At 43.9% G+C, this 17,204-nt stretch overlaps 2 protein-coding genes across 4 annotated transcripts; both read right to left on the bottom strand.

The window, feature by feature from the left end:
• Window positions 1-1,861: 1,861 nt before the first annotated feature.
• LOC4330646 (plasmodesmata-located protein 6) lies at window positions 1,862-2,978 on the bottom strand. The gene has a single exon (XM_015770488.3). It carries the CDS (start codon window positions 2,932-2,934, stop codon window positions 2,098-2,100), a length of 837 nt encoding a protein of 278 aa, XP_015625974.2. The 5' UTR covers window positions 2,935-2,978; the 3' UTR covers window positions 1,862-2,097.
• Window positions 2,979-3,695: 717 nt separating this feature from the next.
• LOC4330644 (peroxygenase) lies at window positions 3,696-16,024 on the bottom strand. 3 transcript variants are annotated; one of them, XM_066307348.1, is made up of 10 exons: window positions 15,965-16,024; window positions 15,626-15,720; window positions 15,419-15,544; window positions 15,203-15,288; window positions 5,559-5,766; window positions 5,322-5,456; window positions 5,110-5,195; window positions 4,508-4,602; window positions 4,230-4,355; window positions 3,696-4,127 (listed from the first exon to the last, which is right to left on the bottom strand). In XM_066307348.1, exons 2-10 carry the CDS (start codon window positions 15,696-15,698, stop codon window positions 3,977-3,979), a joined length of 1,086 nt encoding a protein of 361 aa, XP_066163445.1. In that variant the 5' UTR covers window positions 15,699-15,720; window positions 15,965-16,024; the 3' UTR covers window positions 3,696-3,976. The 3 variants fall into 3 exon arrangements, with proteins under 3 accessions (XP_066163445.1, XP_066163444.1, XP_015625977.1); XM_066307347.1 differs by lacking the exon at window positions 15,965-16,024 and adding an exon at window positions 15,857-15,885; XM_015770491.3 differs by lacking the exon at window positions 15,965-16,024 and having other exon boundaries at window positions 15,626-15,901.
• Window positions 16,025-17,204: the final 1,180 nt, after the last annotated feature.

Genomic DNA, 17,204 nt, shown 5'->3' with positions numbered 1-17,204 from the left:
AGGTTCTCGTGCGGTTCTCGTGGACGCGGTGCAGGCAAGTGCACCAGATTTAGCCGGACGACACGTTCGAGGAACCCGATGGCTGAGTCATGGCTGTACGGGAAGGGCCGGATGGGAACGCGTGTGGAGCCACGTGGACGACTCAGATGGAAGAAACGGGCGGTGGAGATCAAGCGAGTCATGGATATTCGAAGATGACGGCAGAAAGAAATCCAAAAGAGAAAAAAAGTGAGATGTTTTGCTTCGCTGTTAAGGCTGGAACTTGACACGACCGCACGTTCCGTTTTGTTGGATCCTTCTGGAACTCGACATCAGGTGGATGGAAGTGCAGTTGGGCCAGGCCAGTACGGGCTAAAACTGTCAATGGCCAAGTTGGGCCAGGCCGTGGGCCCGTTACCACTGTCTGAACTGCAGCACTGCACTGAAAGAGTGAAAGGAGCAAGTTCATTTGAATCTCTCAAATATAAGTTCAATCTGATTTGTATCTCTCAACTCTAATACTGAATATTTGATCTCCTAACCGTTAATGTAATTTGATTTTCAGAACACTATTTACAGCAATATTTGTTGACATGACTCATTGATCTGGTCGAACCGATTAACTCAACAGTTAGCATATAGGGCTCACATATCAGCGTCCCCACCTCTCTATCTCCCCCTTATCTCTGGTCCAAATGGCATGTCCAAGCTGAAAGCCTGAAACAGCTAGTGAACTAGCTTCCTTGAACAAGTATGGAGAACTATCTCCCGGCGAAAGTAAGGAGAAGAACTATCCTAACAAAGTTAAAGTGTATTGCTTGCAAACAAATTTTCTCCACTACCGATGCAGGGGTGGCATCGCCGGCTAGAAAGCTATGTGATCTAGCTGGATCTTCTCTCCACATGAAGCACAGTGGAGTGGAGTCCTTTCTCTAGCTTGTTCCATCCAGCCCTAGTGCTTGGTGTTCATTCCTTTGACCCATTGCATACCAAAAGAGAAGGCATGTATGGTAATAAGAACAAGGACAGCAAAAGGAAAGGCGGCGTTCCAGCAAAAAGCCACCGGTATGATCCAATCATAGCATGCAAGCTGGCGACCTTGCAACAAGCTTATACTGGAGAGGTGACAATAATGTACGGTGAAACTTAAACAGATACGGCATTCAGCGGGATAGTAGTAGTACTGATTAACTTAATCCAAAGTAGTAGCTAACAGGCCTAGTAACTAGTGAAAGGGCTGGCAGCTTAACCTCCTAAAGCTTACAAAAAGCAAACCACACTACGCTGCTCGCAATGTGAGGGATACCAGCGATATCCCTCCATTTCAATGCTAATCAAGCGAAAAGCTGAATCATTTGAATCCCCTTTGAGATATTCTACTAAAACTTCATAGTGATCACAACGATAAAGCAAGTCCATGTCAAAAGTTTCCTATCAAGAAAAGCTCAGAGCAAAGATAAAGGCGAGGAGAATTAAAGCACTTTTGGTCTTCTTGCCAGTAGCATGCCTTTGAGCACTGCATTATCAGTTCAGACACCAGACGATCAGACCAGGTATTCAGGGTCTATGTGGAGGAGGGTATGCTGCAGTGTTCTAATTGGTGTACAGCACGTTCGAATTGTTAGATACTGGTGATTAGTCGATTAAACAACTGAAGGTATGATATCTGAGCTGGCCAGTGAAATTTCAACAAGACTAGACTTAGCGCGGTAGAGTTATGGTTTTGTCATTTGTGGACACGCTCAGACAGAGAGGGAGATGCTGCATGTCAATTTGTGAGTTTCTGTTTGTGCACGAGGTGGAACTTTAACAGCACCACCGAATTAAAGGAACTCTACTGCAAATGCAGATCAACATGATTGATCATTTTAGAACGAGGAGCTACACATAACTGCAATTTTAGAATATCAAATTTACAGTTACAAACTTGATAAGAAGTCCATTTAAGTTAGAAAGCATCAAGTTTAATTTGTTCAAGCACAAGGAGTAAACCTGCATCGCATCACATATGCAGATATGCTGATTAGTGGTTACATACCACGCATAAAGCACACAGACACAGGCACTCTAGTAGTCTAGTTCACGATCATTGATCATACTGCAACTGTAATTCAGTAACTACATGAGTACAAATATATAGGCCAAGGAAGTGAAGAAACCGCCGGCGACGGAGAGAACGAACCGGTTGCCGGACACGCGATGCCCAGATCCGTACGCGTCCCCGGCGGCGCCGCTGCTGAATCCACCGCCCCCGTTCCCCCAGAAGCGCGCGTAGCACTTGCCGAGGTACACCTCGCCGGCCGTGGCGTAGCCGCAGCCGGCCTTGAGCTGGCCGGCGGCGGCCGAGACGCAGTCGGAGCAGGCCTTGGCGCCGAGGTCCCCCACGCACTGCGACATGGCCTGCACGCCCCCGGACCCGCCGGCGCGGTAGCCTCCCCCGGCGGGCGCCGCGGCGGCCACGAGCGCGCCGAGCGCCGAGTCCCGCATGGCGGCGCCGCCGGCGTCCCCCGGCGAGCCGCCGCACTTCTTGAACAGCACGGCCGTGTCCTGCTTCCCGAGGAACGTGTCGTTGCCGTAGCGCACGAAGCAGGCCCGCAGCTGCACGGCGCCGCCGGTGGCCCAGGCGCAGAGCGAGGAGAGCCTGGAGATGGCGGAGCGGACGCAGCCGGTGCAAACGGAGGCCGGGAGGTCGGAGCGGCACTGGTAGACGCCGACCACCGAGTTCGACGTCGGCGAGGTGAAGTTGGCGTAGGGGGAGTAGGGCGCGCTGTTGGCGACGGAGGTGAGCACGGAGTCGACGTCCGACGCGTACTGCGTGCCGGAGGCGTAGCGCCCCTGCGAGCACCCGGCGTACACGAACCCCGAGTAGTCGTCGTCGCCCCGCGCGCGCGCCAGGAGGAGCGAGAGGAGGAGCGCCGCCGCCACGCTCGTCGCCGTCGACGTGGCCGTAGCCATGCTGCTCCCGCTTGGTTGGCTTGGCTCTACGGGAGGAGAAAGCTGTGAAGCCTCTGGAGCGGAAGAGTTTTTAGAGCAGCATGTGCGCGTGCGGGAATTTACGTCGGTTGAGGCGAGCCAGGTAGGCCGGATCGCGTGAGATGGGCCTGATATCAGGCGAGATTCCGTGTGCAGGCCCACGCGTCCGGCGGTTTTGCGTCTCGCGATGTCGCGGTTGGGCTGAGCGCAACAATTGTGGGCCTGACTGGTCCGAGTCCATGGAAATTCCATTCGTTTCGTGGACCATATGGACATTATCCGAGTCCATGGACCATATGTACTGTATTAGCTGGCCTGCACAGTTCAACCTGGACCACTTTCTTCGGCTTCACCTGCACAACAGAACAAGTAGGATTTTGCATACTGTTTTTTTTTTGGGTTAAATGTACTTTGTTTAATTTGCCTCATCATCTCTAAGCGCCATTTAACAGTAGAAAACCCACCTAATTCGCTGAATAAACAACTATTTTGCATAGAAGCTCCACCTGATGAGATGATTGACAACTAATGTGTTCCCCTTGTGCGTGACTTGCCAGCATAGAAACACTGCGATTTGTTAACAGTACCAGGCGATCACGATCTGCAAGTAGAGAAAGGAACGGAAGCTCTTCGACCTGCCAAGCACACACGAAGATAATGCTGCTAACTGATTCAGACTTTCAGAGTTCAGATAAGACAAGCATCACGGCATCACGGGCAACTACGGGCTAAGGGACGCCAAATGTATAAATAGTGTGCCATTGCTTGCAGCCTTGCACTGCCAACCATTTGCAGGTATAATAATATAAACATTCAATATCCCCAAGAAACCAACAAAAAAGGACAGAACTAAACGATCCATCCCCATCTGCAGATTCTGTCCACACTTGTTCATACTTCTATCTTGCATGACTATCTTTTTGTGTTCAGACATCATCTCAATCGTTCTCATATCACAGTGGCACATGATTTGAGATGCTTAATCAGGAGAATCAATGGAGATGATCCCATCAGCTGTCACCAATCATGCTTGGTTTTCGTCGTTTATCCTTGCCGCCGCCAGCTTGGTAAACAGGCTTCCATCGTAGACTTCTCGCACGGCCTCCTTGCGAAGAAGGCCGTCCTTGTCCTTGCCGATCTTGTACAGAATCTTCCACTCTGACGATGCTGCGACCCTGCATTTCAATTCGAGCAAGAACAGCAGCATATACAGTAGTAAGATCACATGAAAGTTCATTAATATTTTGAGTGGTAATAGCCAGAAAATTAATTACTACCATCCAGTGTAGTCACCGGGCTTGCGGTTCGCTTGAAGCAGCTCGTCTATCTCGTCCGATGTCAGAGCATCAGGCACGGTCTTGGCGTGCTTGGCGAATATCTCCTCAAACTTTTCAGCAACGAACCTGAAAACTTGAAATATTAGCAATCATACTGAAATAGATACACCGGAGTGAAAATAGTCTGTGAAATGAATCGAATGATCTTTGGATGAGAAGGGTCAAATTGAAGAGCCAAGGTGAAAGCAGAAAGTAGTCTGCAACCGCAGCTTAATTACCTTCCTTCAGAATCATAGGCGCTTGAATCGCTTCCATGAATCCCCTTGTAGATGTTCTCTATGTAGATAGATAAGCGTGGTGCTGTTCCATTGTCCTGCGTGAATTCAACATGATCCAACGATTAATTGAACATCTCTTTTCGTATGCCATAGGAAATGGATCACTTATATCGATATACGTACAAAGACGTTCTAACAATCTTAGAGAAAAAATAGCTATAGATCACAGTAAAAAGAAGGATAGTAGCAGCTAATCCTAATCAATATGTCACGCCTACATCACAATTCACACCCTACTGTCTATACCGAACTTATCCAGAATTGAGGCCTGATTACGACAGTAGTGGTGAAGTACAAGGAAGGGTTAGATTTTCAATACTTCTGAAGTTGATAGCCTAATACAGAATTATGTGATCAGATAGTTAAGCGCTGATGACAACTTTCAAAACAGCATATCATTGTAGTGATGTAAACAAGCAAGAATTCTCTGCAAGTAATTACAGGCTAATAAAGCACCTTAAATTCAGTAATAAAAACATAAAGACTTTCAGATAGTAACATTTTAGCCAGAGTGAGAGAAAGAGAGAGAGAGGGAAGCGTACAGGTCTGGTCTTTGGGGAAAGGACGCCATTGATGAAGGCGGCGCTCAAGCTGGAGAGGCCAGACCCGAGTCCGAGTGCTCGTAACCCTGCGGTGCATCCGAGATGAGGATAAAAAATGAGGCGAAAATTCGGAAGGACGACACGGCATGAACAGACCAAATCGTGTTCAGTTCACAAATAAAATCACAAGTGAAACGAGATGGGGAGCTCACCGTCGTATGTCTCGGAGAGGGAGACGATGCCGTCGCCGTCCTTGTCGAAGAACGCCGCGTGCTTCTGCAGCGCCGTCACGCCGGCGTCGCCTGAAGCCTCTCCGTACGCCGCCGCCGCCGCCGGCGTATGGCTCCCTTTCAGGATTCAGAAGCGAGCGAGCAAAATCAAACAGCGCCGCAACAAAACAAAACTGAAAAAACGAAACAAAAAAAAAGAGACGGAAATCGCAGCCTCACCGAAGAACATGGGGAAGAAAAGAAGAGCCGCCGCCACGGCCACCGCCGGGGACAACCGCCTCCGCCGAGCGTCCATCGCGCGTGCGTCGCCGGCGGTTTCTTCTCGGCCCTGCCTCGCGCGTTGACTGCTACGAACTCTCTCGGCGGTTTCTGTTCCTGAATCTCTCGAGTCTCGACGGCGTGTGGCCTCTGTGTCCAGATATCCGCGCTATATATAGCGAGCAACATGATAGATATGTCAGGTCCCTAACTCGCCAGCTTAGGCCGGGTTTACTTCGTGTACCAAAATATATATATCGACGTATATTTGAAGTATTAAACGTAGACTAATAACAAAATAAATTATAGATTTCGTCTATAAACCACGAGACGAATTTATTAAGCCTAATTAATCTATTATTAGTAAATATTTACCGTAGCATTACATTGTCAAATCATGACGTAATTAGGCTTTAAAAGATTCGTCTCGTAATTTACATGCAAACTGTGCAATTAGTTTTTTATTCGTTCACATTTAATGCTTCATGTATATGTCCAAACATTTGATTTGACGGAATTTTTTGTAGTTTGAAGGAACTAAACACTGCCTTAACCTCGATTTTTTTTTGACACCAGGCCTTAACCACGATTTGGAAGAGGATAATGCCCACACTCTTAAACAACATTGCTGCGTGCCGTGTACTCTCGAGACAGTGCTCAATTTTTTTTCTTGAACGAATGGACGAGCGCCAATTTTATTGAATAGAGAAGGGGAACTTTATAAAGTAAAAGAAAAAAAGAAAGGAGCTAGGACCTTTGGTCCGAGCTAACTAAAAGAAAGCCAGCTATTAAAACTTCTCGCTCCTGTTAAGGCCCAAGTTTTGGCCTCTTTCTTGTTCTTGGCTAAAAGGGAGGTAGCTGAAAGCTCATTCTGTTGGAAGGTTCTGCGATTCCTTTCGTTCCATATCTCCCAGGCGACCAACAACATCAAAGTGCGGAGTGCCTTCTTAGGTGTCTCTTGTATGTTTACGGTAGCCTCCCACCAATCTAGCCATTCATCTATCCATTAATCTTAGGAATGGAATCAATTGGCGAGAATCGCTGTCATTCTGTATCTGTCACAGATTTCTCGTCAGATTGTTATGTTTCAATTGATGAACCTGTCTATCAGATGACTGGGTTTTTCTCGCTGAATAGGAAACCTGTAAAATTTGTATAGTGTGCATGACTGGCTACGCGAAATTAAATGGTTGGAAAAAGGTTTACTATTTTGACTGGCTGTTTGAGGAGAGTAACAATTACTGATTGGGCTCCGTGACAGCGAGAAAACAACAACGGCTTAAATACAAATGAGCCAGGTTGTTCGTGTGAGGAAGCCAGAAAAGGCCATAACCACGTTGTTCTTACGTGCCGCTGCTTTTCCACCGTTTGGTGAACGGTTTCTAAGTTTCTGTCCCCACGCAAATGCATATGACTTCCGAGGATTTCCTTGGTAAATATGGATCATTCATTTCAGCCCTGTTTTTCCTTGCTTCTCAAACAGACAAACACTCTAGCAGGATAGGGACCTTTATACCCTTGTAATCCAAATATAAGTTTAACTTTGTGTTACTCATAATTACCGGTAAAGTAAAAGAACCCCTCGTATATACCGTTTGGGTGGATAATATCAAGCATCTGGAAATCAAGAACATTGGTAATCGAAAATCAAGAACATCTCATCGAATTGCAGACCAAAAATCAAAGCTACTGCCAATTTCATTCTTAGAGCCATAGATCAGCATGCCACCATGTATCCTGGGCGTGGGCAGCTTCCAGTCTTGCCGCCGATGCTGTCCAGCCATGCCGCCGATGCCGACCAGCGACCATCCTCTGTGGTCATCACACCGATGCCATTATCACAGATGAGGCGGGGGCGGGAGACCTCGTTTGAACATTGCAGATCAAGGCCGTCTATACGGCGGTGGCATGGACTGAAGCCGCCTCGACAGTGGCGAGGGCAGTTGAGGCTGCCGCGACGGGGATGTCGAGAGGAGCCGAGCAGCCTTAGGCCAGAGCGAACTAGCGGAGCATGGTGGCGGCGACGGGATGATGGTGTATTGGTGTGGGGAGGTGTGTAGGCGGCGGCGGTGGGGAGAGGCGGCGCGCTGCACGGAGACACGAGCCCAAGGCGGAGGAGACTGCCAGACTGGGAGGTTTTTATTACCTATATACCATTAAAAAAGATAGTATTGTCTCCGTGCTACTAAAAAGTTCGAGCCTCTCCTATGTCATCATCGAACTTTATCGCGCCATCCACACCATTCCGTCCGTTTTTGTCCCAACGGCGGGTAACAGCGCAACCAAATGACTTTGTTGCCCTTAGGGTTGAGAGAGAGAGAGCGCGCGCGCTAGCCTACCTCCTTGAAGCGCGGGACGAGACGGCCACTGAGGTGGAGGCCCATGAGACCATCGATCCCGCCGACGGGGGCGCCACCGACAAAGAGCGCCAGGACGGCGGCGGCGGCGGCCGCGGACGCCGCGGCCTCCTCGGCGGCCCCCATGGTGGCGAGGAGCCGGCGCATCCCCGACGACGACCCTCCTACCAGCGTCAGCCCCAACCTGCGCCACGACGATGGGATCGACGGTCGACGACGAGGCGCATCCCCGACGATGACGAGCTCCGGCTGAGCCGGCCGCACTGGATCAGGATGGCATTCACCTCTTCCTTTGTGTAGATCGAGGTCTGCACCAGCACCCTACTTACGATGACGGGCTTCGACTTCTCCTCCGGGACGGGCCTCTTCACCTCCTCATCCGCTGCCTCGCTGCTCGTGTCGGTTGGCCGCCACACCACCCCGTCCCTCGGCTGGTTGCCGCCCGCCACACCGGTCGCTTGCCTCAATGCCGCGCTTGGCTGCTTGTCCGCCACGCCGCCTGGCCTCTCTCTGAAACGAAGCAGACACTAAAAGGGCAAGAGCGACATTTCCTGCCCGGGCCCACATGTCAGAGCTGCCAAACGGTTAAACTCACACAGAATAGCGACGGAATGGTGTGGAGGGCGTGATAAAGTTCGACGATGGCATAGAGGAAGGTTCAAACTTTTTAGTGGCACAGAGGCAGGCACCATCTTTCTTAGGGCTTATTCGGATTAGAGGAACTTCACAGGATTTTTGGAGGAATACTGTATATAGGATTTTGTTCCTTTCCTGTCATTCGGATCATGAAAACTGGTTGTAGGAAATCCAAAGGAAAGTTTCCTTTGATGCTAATTTCACAGGAAAAGTACAGGAAAATCCATCCACCTCGAGCTCTTTTTTTTCGCTTTCTGCATGCAAATCCTAGGCAATCAATTTCCTGTGATCTGAATGCTCTCAACTTTTGTATTCCTTTGTTTTTCATTCCTCTATTTTACACTTAAATTCCTTTCCTATTCCTATAAATTTCCTATCCTAAGTTTTTCCTATCCTATAATCCGAACGAGCCCTTAATGGTATACAGGTAAAGACCTCCCAGACATGTATCAGAGGGGTAGAGGCGCAGAGCGGATGAAGCGAGGAAGAGTGGAAGACTAGGAGCGCAGTGTGGGTCGGATTTCTGTCGTAATTTTTGCGTGGGCTCCGAGGTAGTTTTCCCGGTGGTAATGGGCCTTTTCCAACGGATTGTAATACGATAACAACCCATCCAAGCGTATATTTGCTGAATAAGTCTATTTAGCATCCCTGATTTCTATCTGCTGGTTGAATAACCTCATCAAGCATCAATCACACAACCAAGTATAGGGCCTCCCTCATCTTTAAAATCCGGTACAAATCGTCTCCTCGTATTCTCGAAAAGAAAAAAAAGGACATAATCTCAATTGTTCTCTTTTTTTTAAAGGAGGGCAAAAGCTTTGTCTCGTATATTGGTAGAGAGGGAGTAAAAGAATACACAGTCAGCCGTTCACATAGCACAGTGGCACATAATCTGAGATGCTTAATTAGGAGGATCAATGCAGAAGCTCTCGTCAGCTGTCAACAATCATGCCTGGTTTTGCTCCTATCTCCTCGCCTTCACCAGCTTCGCAAACAGGCTTCCATCATAAGCAGTCTGCAATCTATAGATTGCAGGCTTAATCGCCTTCTTTCAGAATCATAAGCTCCTAAATCACTTCCATGAATCGCCTTATGGATGTTCTCTATGTAGATAGATAAAGTCAGGTAATGATGTTAATGGTTCATTTTTGTCTTTGTCTTGTCCTTCTATTATTGATAACCTATGCAACATAGGTATTAATCTTGGTAGCTCTAGTGCTGAAATTTTAGGTTCAATAATTAGTTTGAAAAATGTTGAAGAGACTAGACTTAGAAATTATGTTGCACCTAAAGCTGATTTAGTTGGAAACATAGAAGGAGAACTTGAGTCAGAGGAGGATGAGATGGTGGATAACTTAGTCCTTGGTCACTTATGTGGTGGCTTAGTGGACGAAGTTATGGACGAAGAACCCGATCACCTAAGTTGTGACTTAAAAAAGGGTTTCAAGGTTTATAAGTCCAAGTCATTCTTCAAAAGAAACAAGGGACAAAAGGTGAAAGTGATCTTGAAAAATAAGAAAAGTATGTCATGAAAGGAATTTTTTGGAATAGCAGAGATCTAGGTGACTTGGCTAAATTTAGATTCCTTTCAGAGACTTCCAAGGAGTGGAAGCTAGACTTCATTACTCTTTTGGAAACTGGAAAACATGATTTTTCATATTCTAGTCTAAAAAATATTTGTGGTGGTAAAGATTTTATGTGGCATTGGACAAGACCGAAGGGGAGACCTGGGGGTATTCTTTTGGGGGTTAATTTGGAATTCTTTGAGGTTGCAAGTATAGATGAGGGAGATTTCTATGTAAAGTTCCATGTGCAAAATAAGGTAGATGGCTTCCAATGGTGCGTTCTGGCAGTGTATGGGGCAACACAAGAAGAATATAAGGAGGCTTTCCTTGTAGAGCTTGTTAATGCTTGTAATAAAGAGTCTATACCTATTCTTATGGGAGGAGACTTCAATATCATAAGGAAGGCTAGTGAAAAGAATAATAATAACTTTAATGTAAAGTGGCCTTTTTTGTTCAACGCTGTCATAGACAGCCTGGATTTGAGAGAACTAGAACTCTCTGGTCGAAAATTTACATGGGCCAACTCGTTGCACAATCCAACTTTTGAGAAGTTGGATAGAGTGCTAATGAGTACTGAATGGGAACAAAAGTATCCGTTAGCAACTGTCAGGGCTCTTAATAGAGAACTCTCTGACCATACTCCTTTGTTGCTGGATACGGGGGCTGGGACACATGCTAATAAACAACTGTTGTTCAAGTTTGAGCTTGGATGGTTGCTAAGAGATGGCTTTGTGGATCTAGTAGCAGACATTTGGAGAAAGGAAAGTAGAGGGTCTAATATGTTGGAAAAATGGCAATTTAAGATTCGTAGGCTCTGACAGTTTTTGAGAGGGTGGGCGAAGAATGTTAGCGGGGCGAACAAGAGGGAGAAGGTTCTTTTGATAGCAAAAGCAGACAAGCTAGAAAAGAAGGCTGAAGTCCAACTGTTGTCTAATCAGGAGTTAGATTTGAAACTCTTTGTAAAAAATAGATTGGCCCAATTGTTGAGGGAAGAAGAAATAAAATGGTACCAAAGGGCAAAAACTAAGCACATAATAGAAGGAGACCGTAACATGAAATATTATCATTTAGTGGCCAATGGCAAGCATAGGAAGACGAGAATCTTTCAATTAGAGCAAGAGGAGGGTGTGATTAAGGGTGATGTGCAATTAAAGAAATACATATCCAAGTATTATAAAAATCTTTTTGGAGCGCCGAAGGAAAATAATTTTTCTATGGTGGAATCCCAAAGAGATGATATTACACAAGTCACGGATGTTGAGAATGAGTTGTTGAGTGAAAGCTTCAAGGAGTTGGAAGTTAAAGAAGCAAATTTTCAAATGGAACACAACAAAGCTCCGGGACTTGATGGTTTCCCAGCAGAGTTTTACCAAGTGTTCTGGGATGTAATCAAGGATGATCTTATGGCCCTCTTTCACGATTTTTATGAAGGAACTTTGCCACTGCACAGATTAAATTTTGGAATCATTACTCTCCTTCCCAAACAAAAGGACGCTAGTAGAATTCAACAGTATAGGCCCATTTGTCTGTTGAATGTTAGTTTTAAAATTTTTACGAAGATAATGGCCAATCGAATAGCCCTAGTGGCTCAGAAGGTCATTAAACCTTCGCAGACAGCTTTCCTGCCAGGAAGGAACATTATGGAAGGAGTGGTAATTTTGCATGAAACACTTCATGAATTGCACAAGAAAAAGAAGAATGGGTGATTCTAAAGCAAGACTTTGAGAAAGCATATGACAAAGTTGATTGGAAGTTTCTACAACAGTCATTGTGAATGAAAGGTTTCTCTTCTAAGTGGTGCGATTGGATTGACTCGATTGTTAGGGGTGGGAGTGTGGCAGTCAAAGTAAATGATGAGATTGGGAGTTATTTTCAAACAAGGAAAGGTTTGAGGCAAGGTGATCCTTTGTCACCTATTCTGTTCAATCTTGTTGCAGATATGTTAGCCATTTTAATACAAAGAGCGAAAGATCAAGGCAGATTCAAAGTAGTGGTACCTCATTTAGTTGATAATGGTCTTTCTATTTTACAATACGCTGATGATACTATTCTTTTTATGGATCATGATCTTGATGAAGCCAGAGATCTCAAGCTTGTACTAAGTGCATTTGAGAAATTATCTGGCTTAAAGATTAATTTCCATAAGAGTGAGTTATTTTGCTATGGCAAGGCAAAAGATGTGGAGCATGAGTACGTCAAATTATTTGGGTGTGATACCGGGGATTACCCTTTTAAATACTTAGGGATTCCAATGCATCACAAGAGAATCAACAATAAGGATTGGCAGGGTGTGGAGGAGAGGATTCAAAAGAAACTGAGTAGTTGGAAAGGAAAATTTCTCTTGGTAGGAGGAAGGTTGGTCCTTATCAATTCAGTGTTAAGTAGTTTAGCGATGTTCATGTTGTCCTTCTTTGAGATCCCTAAGGGTATTCTCAAAAAGCTAGACTATTATAGATCTAGATTTTTCTGGCAATGTGATGAACATAAGAAGAAGTATAGGTTAGCAAGATGGAGTGTATTGTGCAAACCAAAGGAATGTGGTGGCTTGGGTATACGGAACTTAGAGATACAAAACAAATGCTTGCTTAGCAAATAGTTGTACAAACTCATCAATGAAGAAGGGGTTTGGCAGGACATTCTTAGGAATAAATACTTGACTAAGAAAACCATCACACAAGTCGAGAAACGCCCTGGAGATTCACATTTCTGGGCTAGGCTAATGGGGATGAGGGATGTCTTTTTTAAAGGCGGTGCCTTTAAGGTGGGGGATGGTTCTCAGATAAGATTCTAGGAGGATTGCTGGATTGGTGATTTACCTTTTGAAAAGTTGTACCCTAATTTATACAATCTTGTAAGGAATAAGAATGCTATTGTTGCGGATGTTATAGATAAAGTGCCGTTAAATGTTGAGTTCAGAAGGGCTTTGGTGGGGGAGAATTTGGTTGCATGGTTTAACCTAGTGGCTAAAGTGGTTCTTGTTAGGCTCTCAAACCATAGAGACAAGCTTATTTGGAAAGTTAACAAAACCAGAATATTTTCGGTTAGTTCCATGTATAAAATGATTATGTATGAGAATGTAGTGCCAAGGAAGGATTTAATTTGGAAGCTTAGAATTCCTTTGAAAAACAAAATCTTCCTCTGGTATTTAAAGAAGGGAGTGATTCTCACGAAGGACAATCTAGCAAAAAGAAATTGGAAGGGCATCACTAAGTGTTGTTTTTGTAACCACAATGAAACGATACAACATCTCTTTTTTGATTGTCATGTGGCTAGATTTGTTTGGAGTACCCTTTTTATAACATTTGGGATAAATCCGCCTAACAGTGTTGCTAATATGTTTGGGATTTGGCTAAAGGGTTTACAATCTAGGCTAAAGCACCAAATCTTTATAGGGATTGTGGCGTTGTTGTGGGCAATGTGGATTTGTAGAAATGATGTGGTCTTCAATGGCTCCAATTTTAACTCTTACTTGCAGGTTATTTTCAGGGGGACGTATTGGGCTCGACAATGGTCCTTGCTGCTTAAAGAAGATGAGCGCGATGTGATGAAGGAAGGATGCAAACTGTTAGAGACATCTGTCATGCACTTCTTTGGTAAAGATGGATGGAACATGAGAAAGCGGTTAAAGGAGTAATGTGGTCATTAGTTTATTTGGAAGGTCTTTTCACTTTGAAAGGCGTTGGAAGTCTTTGTGCTCTTTTAGTTTTATGTAAGGTGTGCTTGAGCCTTTGTGCTCCTTTTGTTTGTGAACATGTGTGTATGAACTGAGCTTGTTTGGTCGGATTTTCTGTGGCTGTATACATCCCCGTTGGTGTAGAAGCCGGGTTTTATAAATTCCCATTATCTAAGCGTGGTGATGTTGCATTGTCCTGCGTGAATTCAACATGATCCAACGATTAATTTGACGCCTTTTTTTTTTGTATGTAATGTGTCATTCATTGGAAATGGTTCACTTAAAAACATACTCCTTTTATTTTAGGTTATAAGATATTTTAACTTTGGTCAAAGTCAAACTTCTATAAGTTTGACTAAGTTTATATACAAACATAGTAATTTACATTACTAAATTAGTTTTATTAAATTAATAATTAAATATATTTTTATAATAAATTTATCTTTGGTAAAAAATATTACTATTTTTTTCTATAAACTTGGTAAAACTTAAAGCAGTTTGATTTTAACCAAAGTCAAAACATCTTATAACCTAAAACGAGTACATGGAGAGACGTTCTAACGATCTTAGAGAAAAAAATAATAATTATAGAACATTACTGTAGAAGAAAAGCGGCTGTCCAGAATTGAGGTCTGATCAGGACAGTAGCAGTGAAGTACATGGAAGGGTTAGATTTTCAATACTGGCCGTGTTTAGATTCTAACTTTTTCCTTCAAATTTTCAACTTTTTCATCAGATCAAATATTTACACACATGTATAGAGCATCAAATATGGATGAAAAAAAAACAATTGCACAGTCCGACTGTAAATTACGAGACGAATCTTTTACGCTATGATTTTACAATGTGATGCTACAATAAACATTTGCTAATGATGGATTAATTAGGCTTAATAAATTCATTTCGTAGTTTATAGGCGGAATCTGTAATTTGTTTTGTTATTAATCTACGTTTAATACTTCAAATATGTATCCGTATACTAAAAAAAATTGGCACACGAACTATACTAAGCCACTACTGAAGTTGATAGCCTAACACTACACAACTACCCCCTCCGTCCCATAAAAATCAACTTAGTACTGAATGATAAATCCTAATACTACAAATCTAGATATATGTGGACATACATATGTCCAGATTCATAGTACTAAAATATGTCATATTCAGTTTTAGATTCGTTTTTTAGGGACAGAGGGAGTATTTGTCATCAGTAGTTAAGCGATGATAACAACTCTCAAAACGGCACGTCATTGTAGTGACTAGTGAGGCACCTTAAATTCAGTAAATAAAACGATAAAAACTTCAGATAGTTTTTTGAGCCGGAGAGAGAGAGAGAGAGAGAGAGAGAGAGAGAGAGAGAGATACTGATCGTACAGGTCTGGTCTTGAGTGAAAGTACGCCATTGATCAACGCAGCGCTTAAGATGGAGAAGCCAGCTCCAAGTCCGAGGGCGCGTAACCCTGCGATGCATGCAACCATGAGAGGATAAAATGAGGCGAAAATACGCGCAGACCAAGACCAACCAAATCGTGTTCAGTTCACAAGCGAAACGAGAAAGTACTAGAAATTTAGAAGGCCTTTGAAGCTCACCGTCGTATGTCTCGGTCGGGGAGACGAAGCCGTCATTGTCCTTGTCGAAGAACGCCGCGTGCTTCTGCAGTGCCGTCATGCCGCCGGCGCCTGAAGCCTCGCCGTACGCCGCCGCCGGCTGGCTCCCTTTCAGGACATAACCAAACAAAAAATGTAAAAAAAGGGAAAAAGAAAAGAAGAAGAGAGAGATGGAAATCGCAGCCTTACCGAAGAACAGGGGGAAGAAAAGAAAAGCCGCTACGACCACCACCGGGGACAGCCGCCGCCGTCGAGCGTCCATCGTCACGCTTCGCCGGCTGTTTCTACTCTCAAACATATTTTTATAATATGTTTATTTTATGTTAAAATACTAATATATTTTTTATAAACATAGGCTTTAACAAGTTTAACTAAAAAAAGTCAAATAATTTAAAATATGAAACGTAGGGAGTATTTTACGAGTTGACTGTTAGATCTCTTCTCCCGAGTCTTTTGGAGACGTGTGGCCACTATGGATGTCCGCCTTATATATATAGGAGCAACATGGTAGGCAGAAGAAGATAATACCTACACACTTAGTTCAGCACCATGTGCGTGTCGTGTGCTGTCGAGAGTCGATCGAGACCGTGCTCATCTATCAATCTTAGGAATCAGTTGATTAGAATCGCTAATATATAGTTAAAGTGTGGCTTTAATTTTATTAGCTATATATTAGGCCTGGTAGCTTAAAAAGTATGATGAAGTAATATGTTAGGTTGGCATACTCAAATTGTCAAATATGAAATGAAATGTTTGGCATACTCAAATTGGCAATACTAGTGTATTGAGTTGGCCTACTCAAATTGCCAAATACGAAATGAAATGTTTGGTATACTCAAAATGATAATACTAGTATGTTGAGTTGGTATACTTAAAATTGCCAAATACGAAATAGGATGGTTGGCATACTCAAACTGGTAATACTCGTATGTTTTAAGTTGGCATATACTCAAATTGCCAAATACGAGATGAAATGAAATGGTTGGCATACTCAAACTAGCATACTACTACTACTACGGAGTAGTATGATTAGTTGGCATACTATTATGTATAGTTTAATCAATGAAGGGGCCTATCAGATGACAGTTTTTTTTTAAAGCTGAAAACATGTAAGATTGTAAATGACTGCCTACACGAAATGAAATGGTAGTTGGCAGAAGGTTACTACTATTTGCGTGTGAAAACTGAAAGTTGAAGACAATCCCACCGTGGATTTATTTTGACTGGCCATTGAGGAGAGTAACACCTGCTGATTGAGCTCCGTGACAGGGATAAACAAACGACAGCTTAAAGCAAAGCTAGGTAGTTCGTGGCTTCGTGCGAGAATCCAGAAAAGGTCATTAGACTCATTACCGTTGTTAAGACGATGTTCTAACGTGCCGCTACTTTCCACCATTTGGTGAACCGATTTCCACGTTTTTGTCCCTACGCAAATGCATATGACTTCCGGGCATTTCCTAGGTTTTCTTTTTTAGGACTATTTCCTAGGTAAATATGGATCATTCGTTTCATGGCGCCCTGGCTCTGTTTTTTCTTGTTCAGACTTCAGAGAGACAACCACTTTTGCAGGGTGCTCTTTGATTTGCAGGCATCGACCGATATATCACAAACTTATGGGCTTGTTTACTTTATTGACACTTTCAATCTATCAAAATTGTTTGTTGTTTTTTTTAGGTCTTTATTTTTTTCTCTCTGCCAATATAAAACCCCACACTATCTTATACGATTCGTTAAAGGAGAACATCAAATTTTGCTAGGCTAACGAACT

This window comes from Oryza sativa, chromosome 2 (genome assembly GCF_034140825.1).
Source record: "Oryza sativa Japonica Group chromosome 2, ASM3414082v1".
NCBI classification, from domain to species: Eukaryota; Viridiplantae; Streptophyta; class Magnoliopsida; order Poales; family Poaceae; genus Oryza; species Oryza sativa.
Note: the sequence above shows the minus strand (reverse complement) of the source record. Positions and strands in the feature narration are given on the sequence as shown.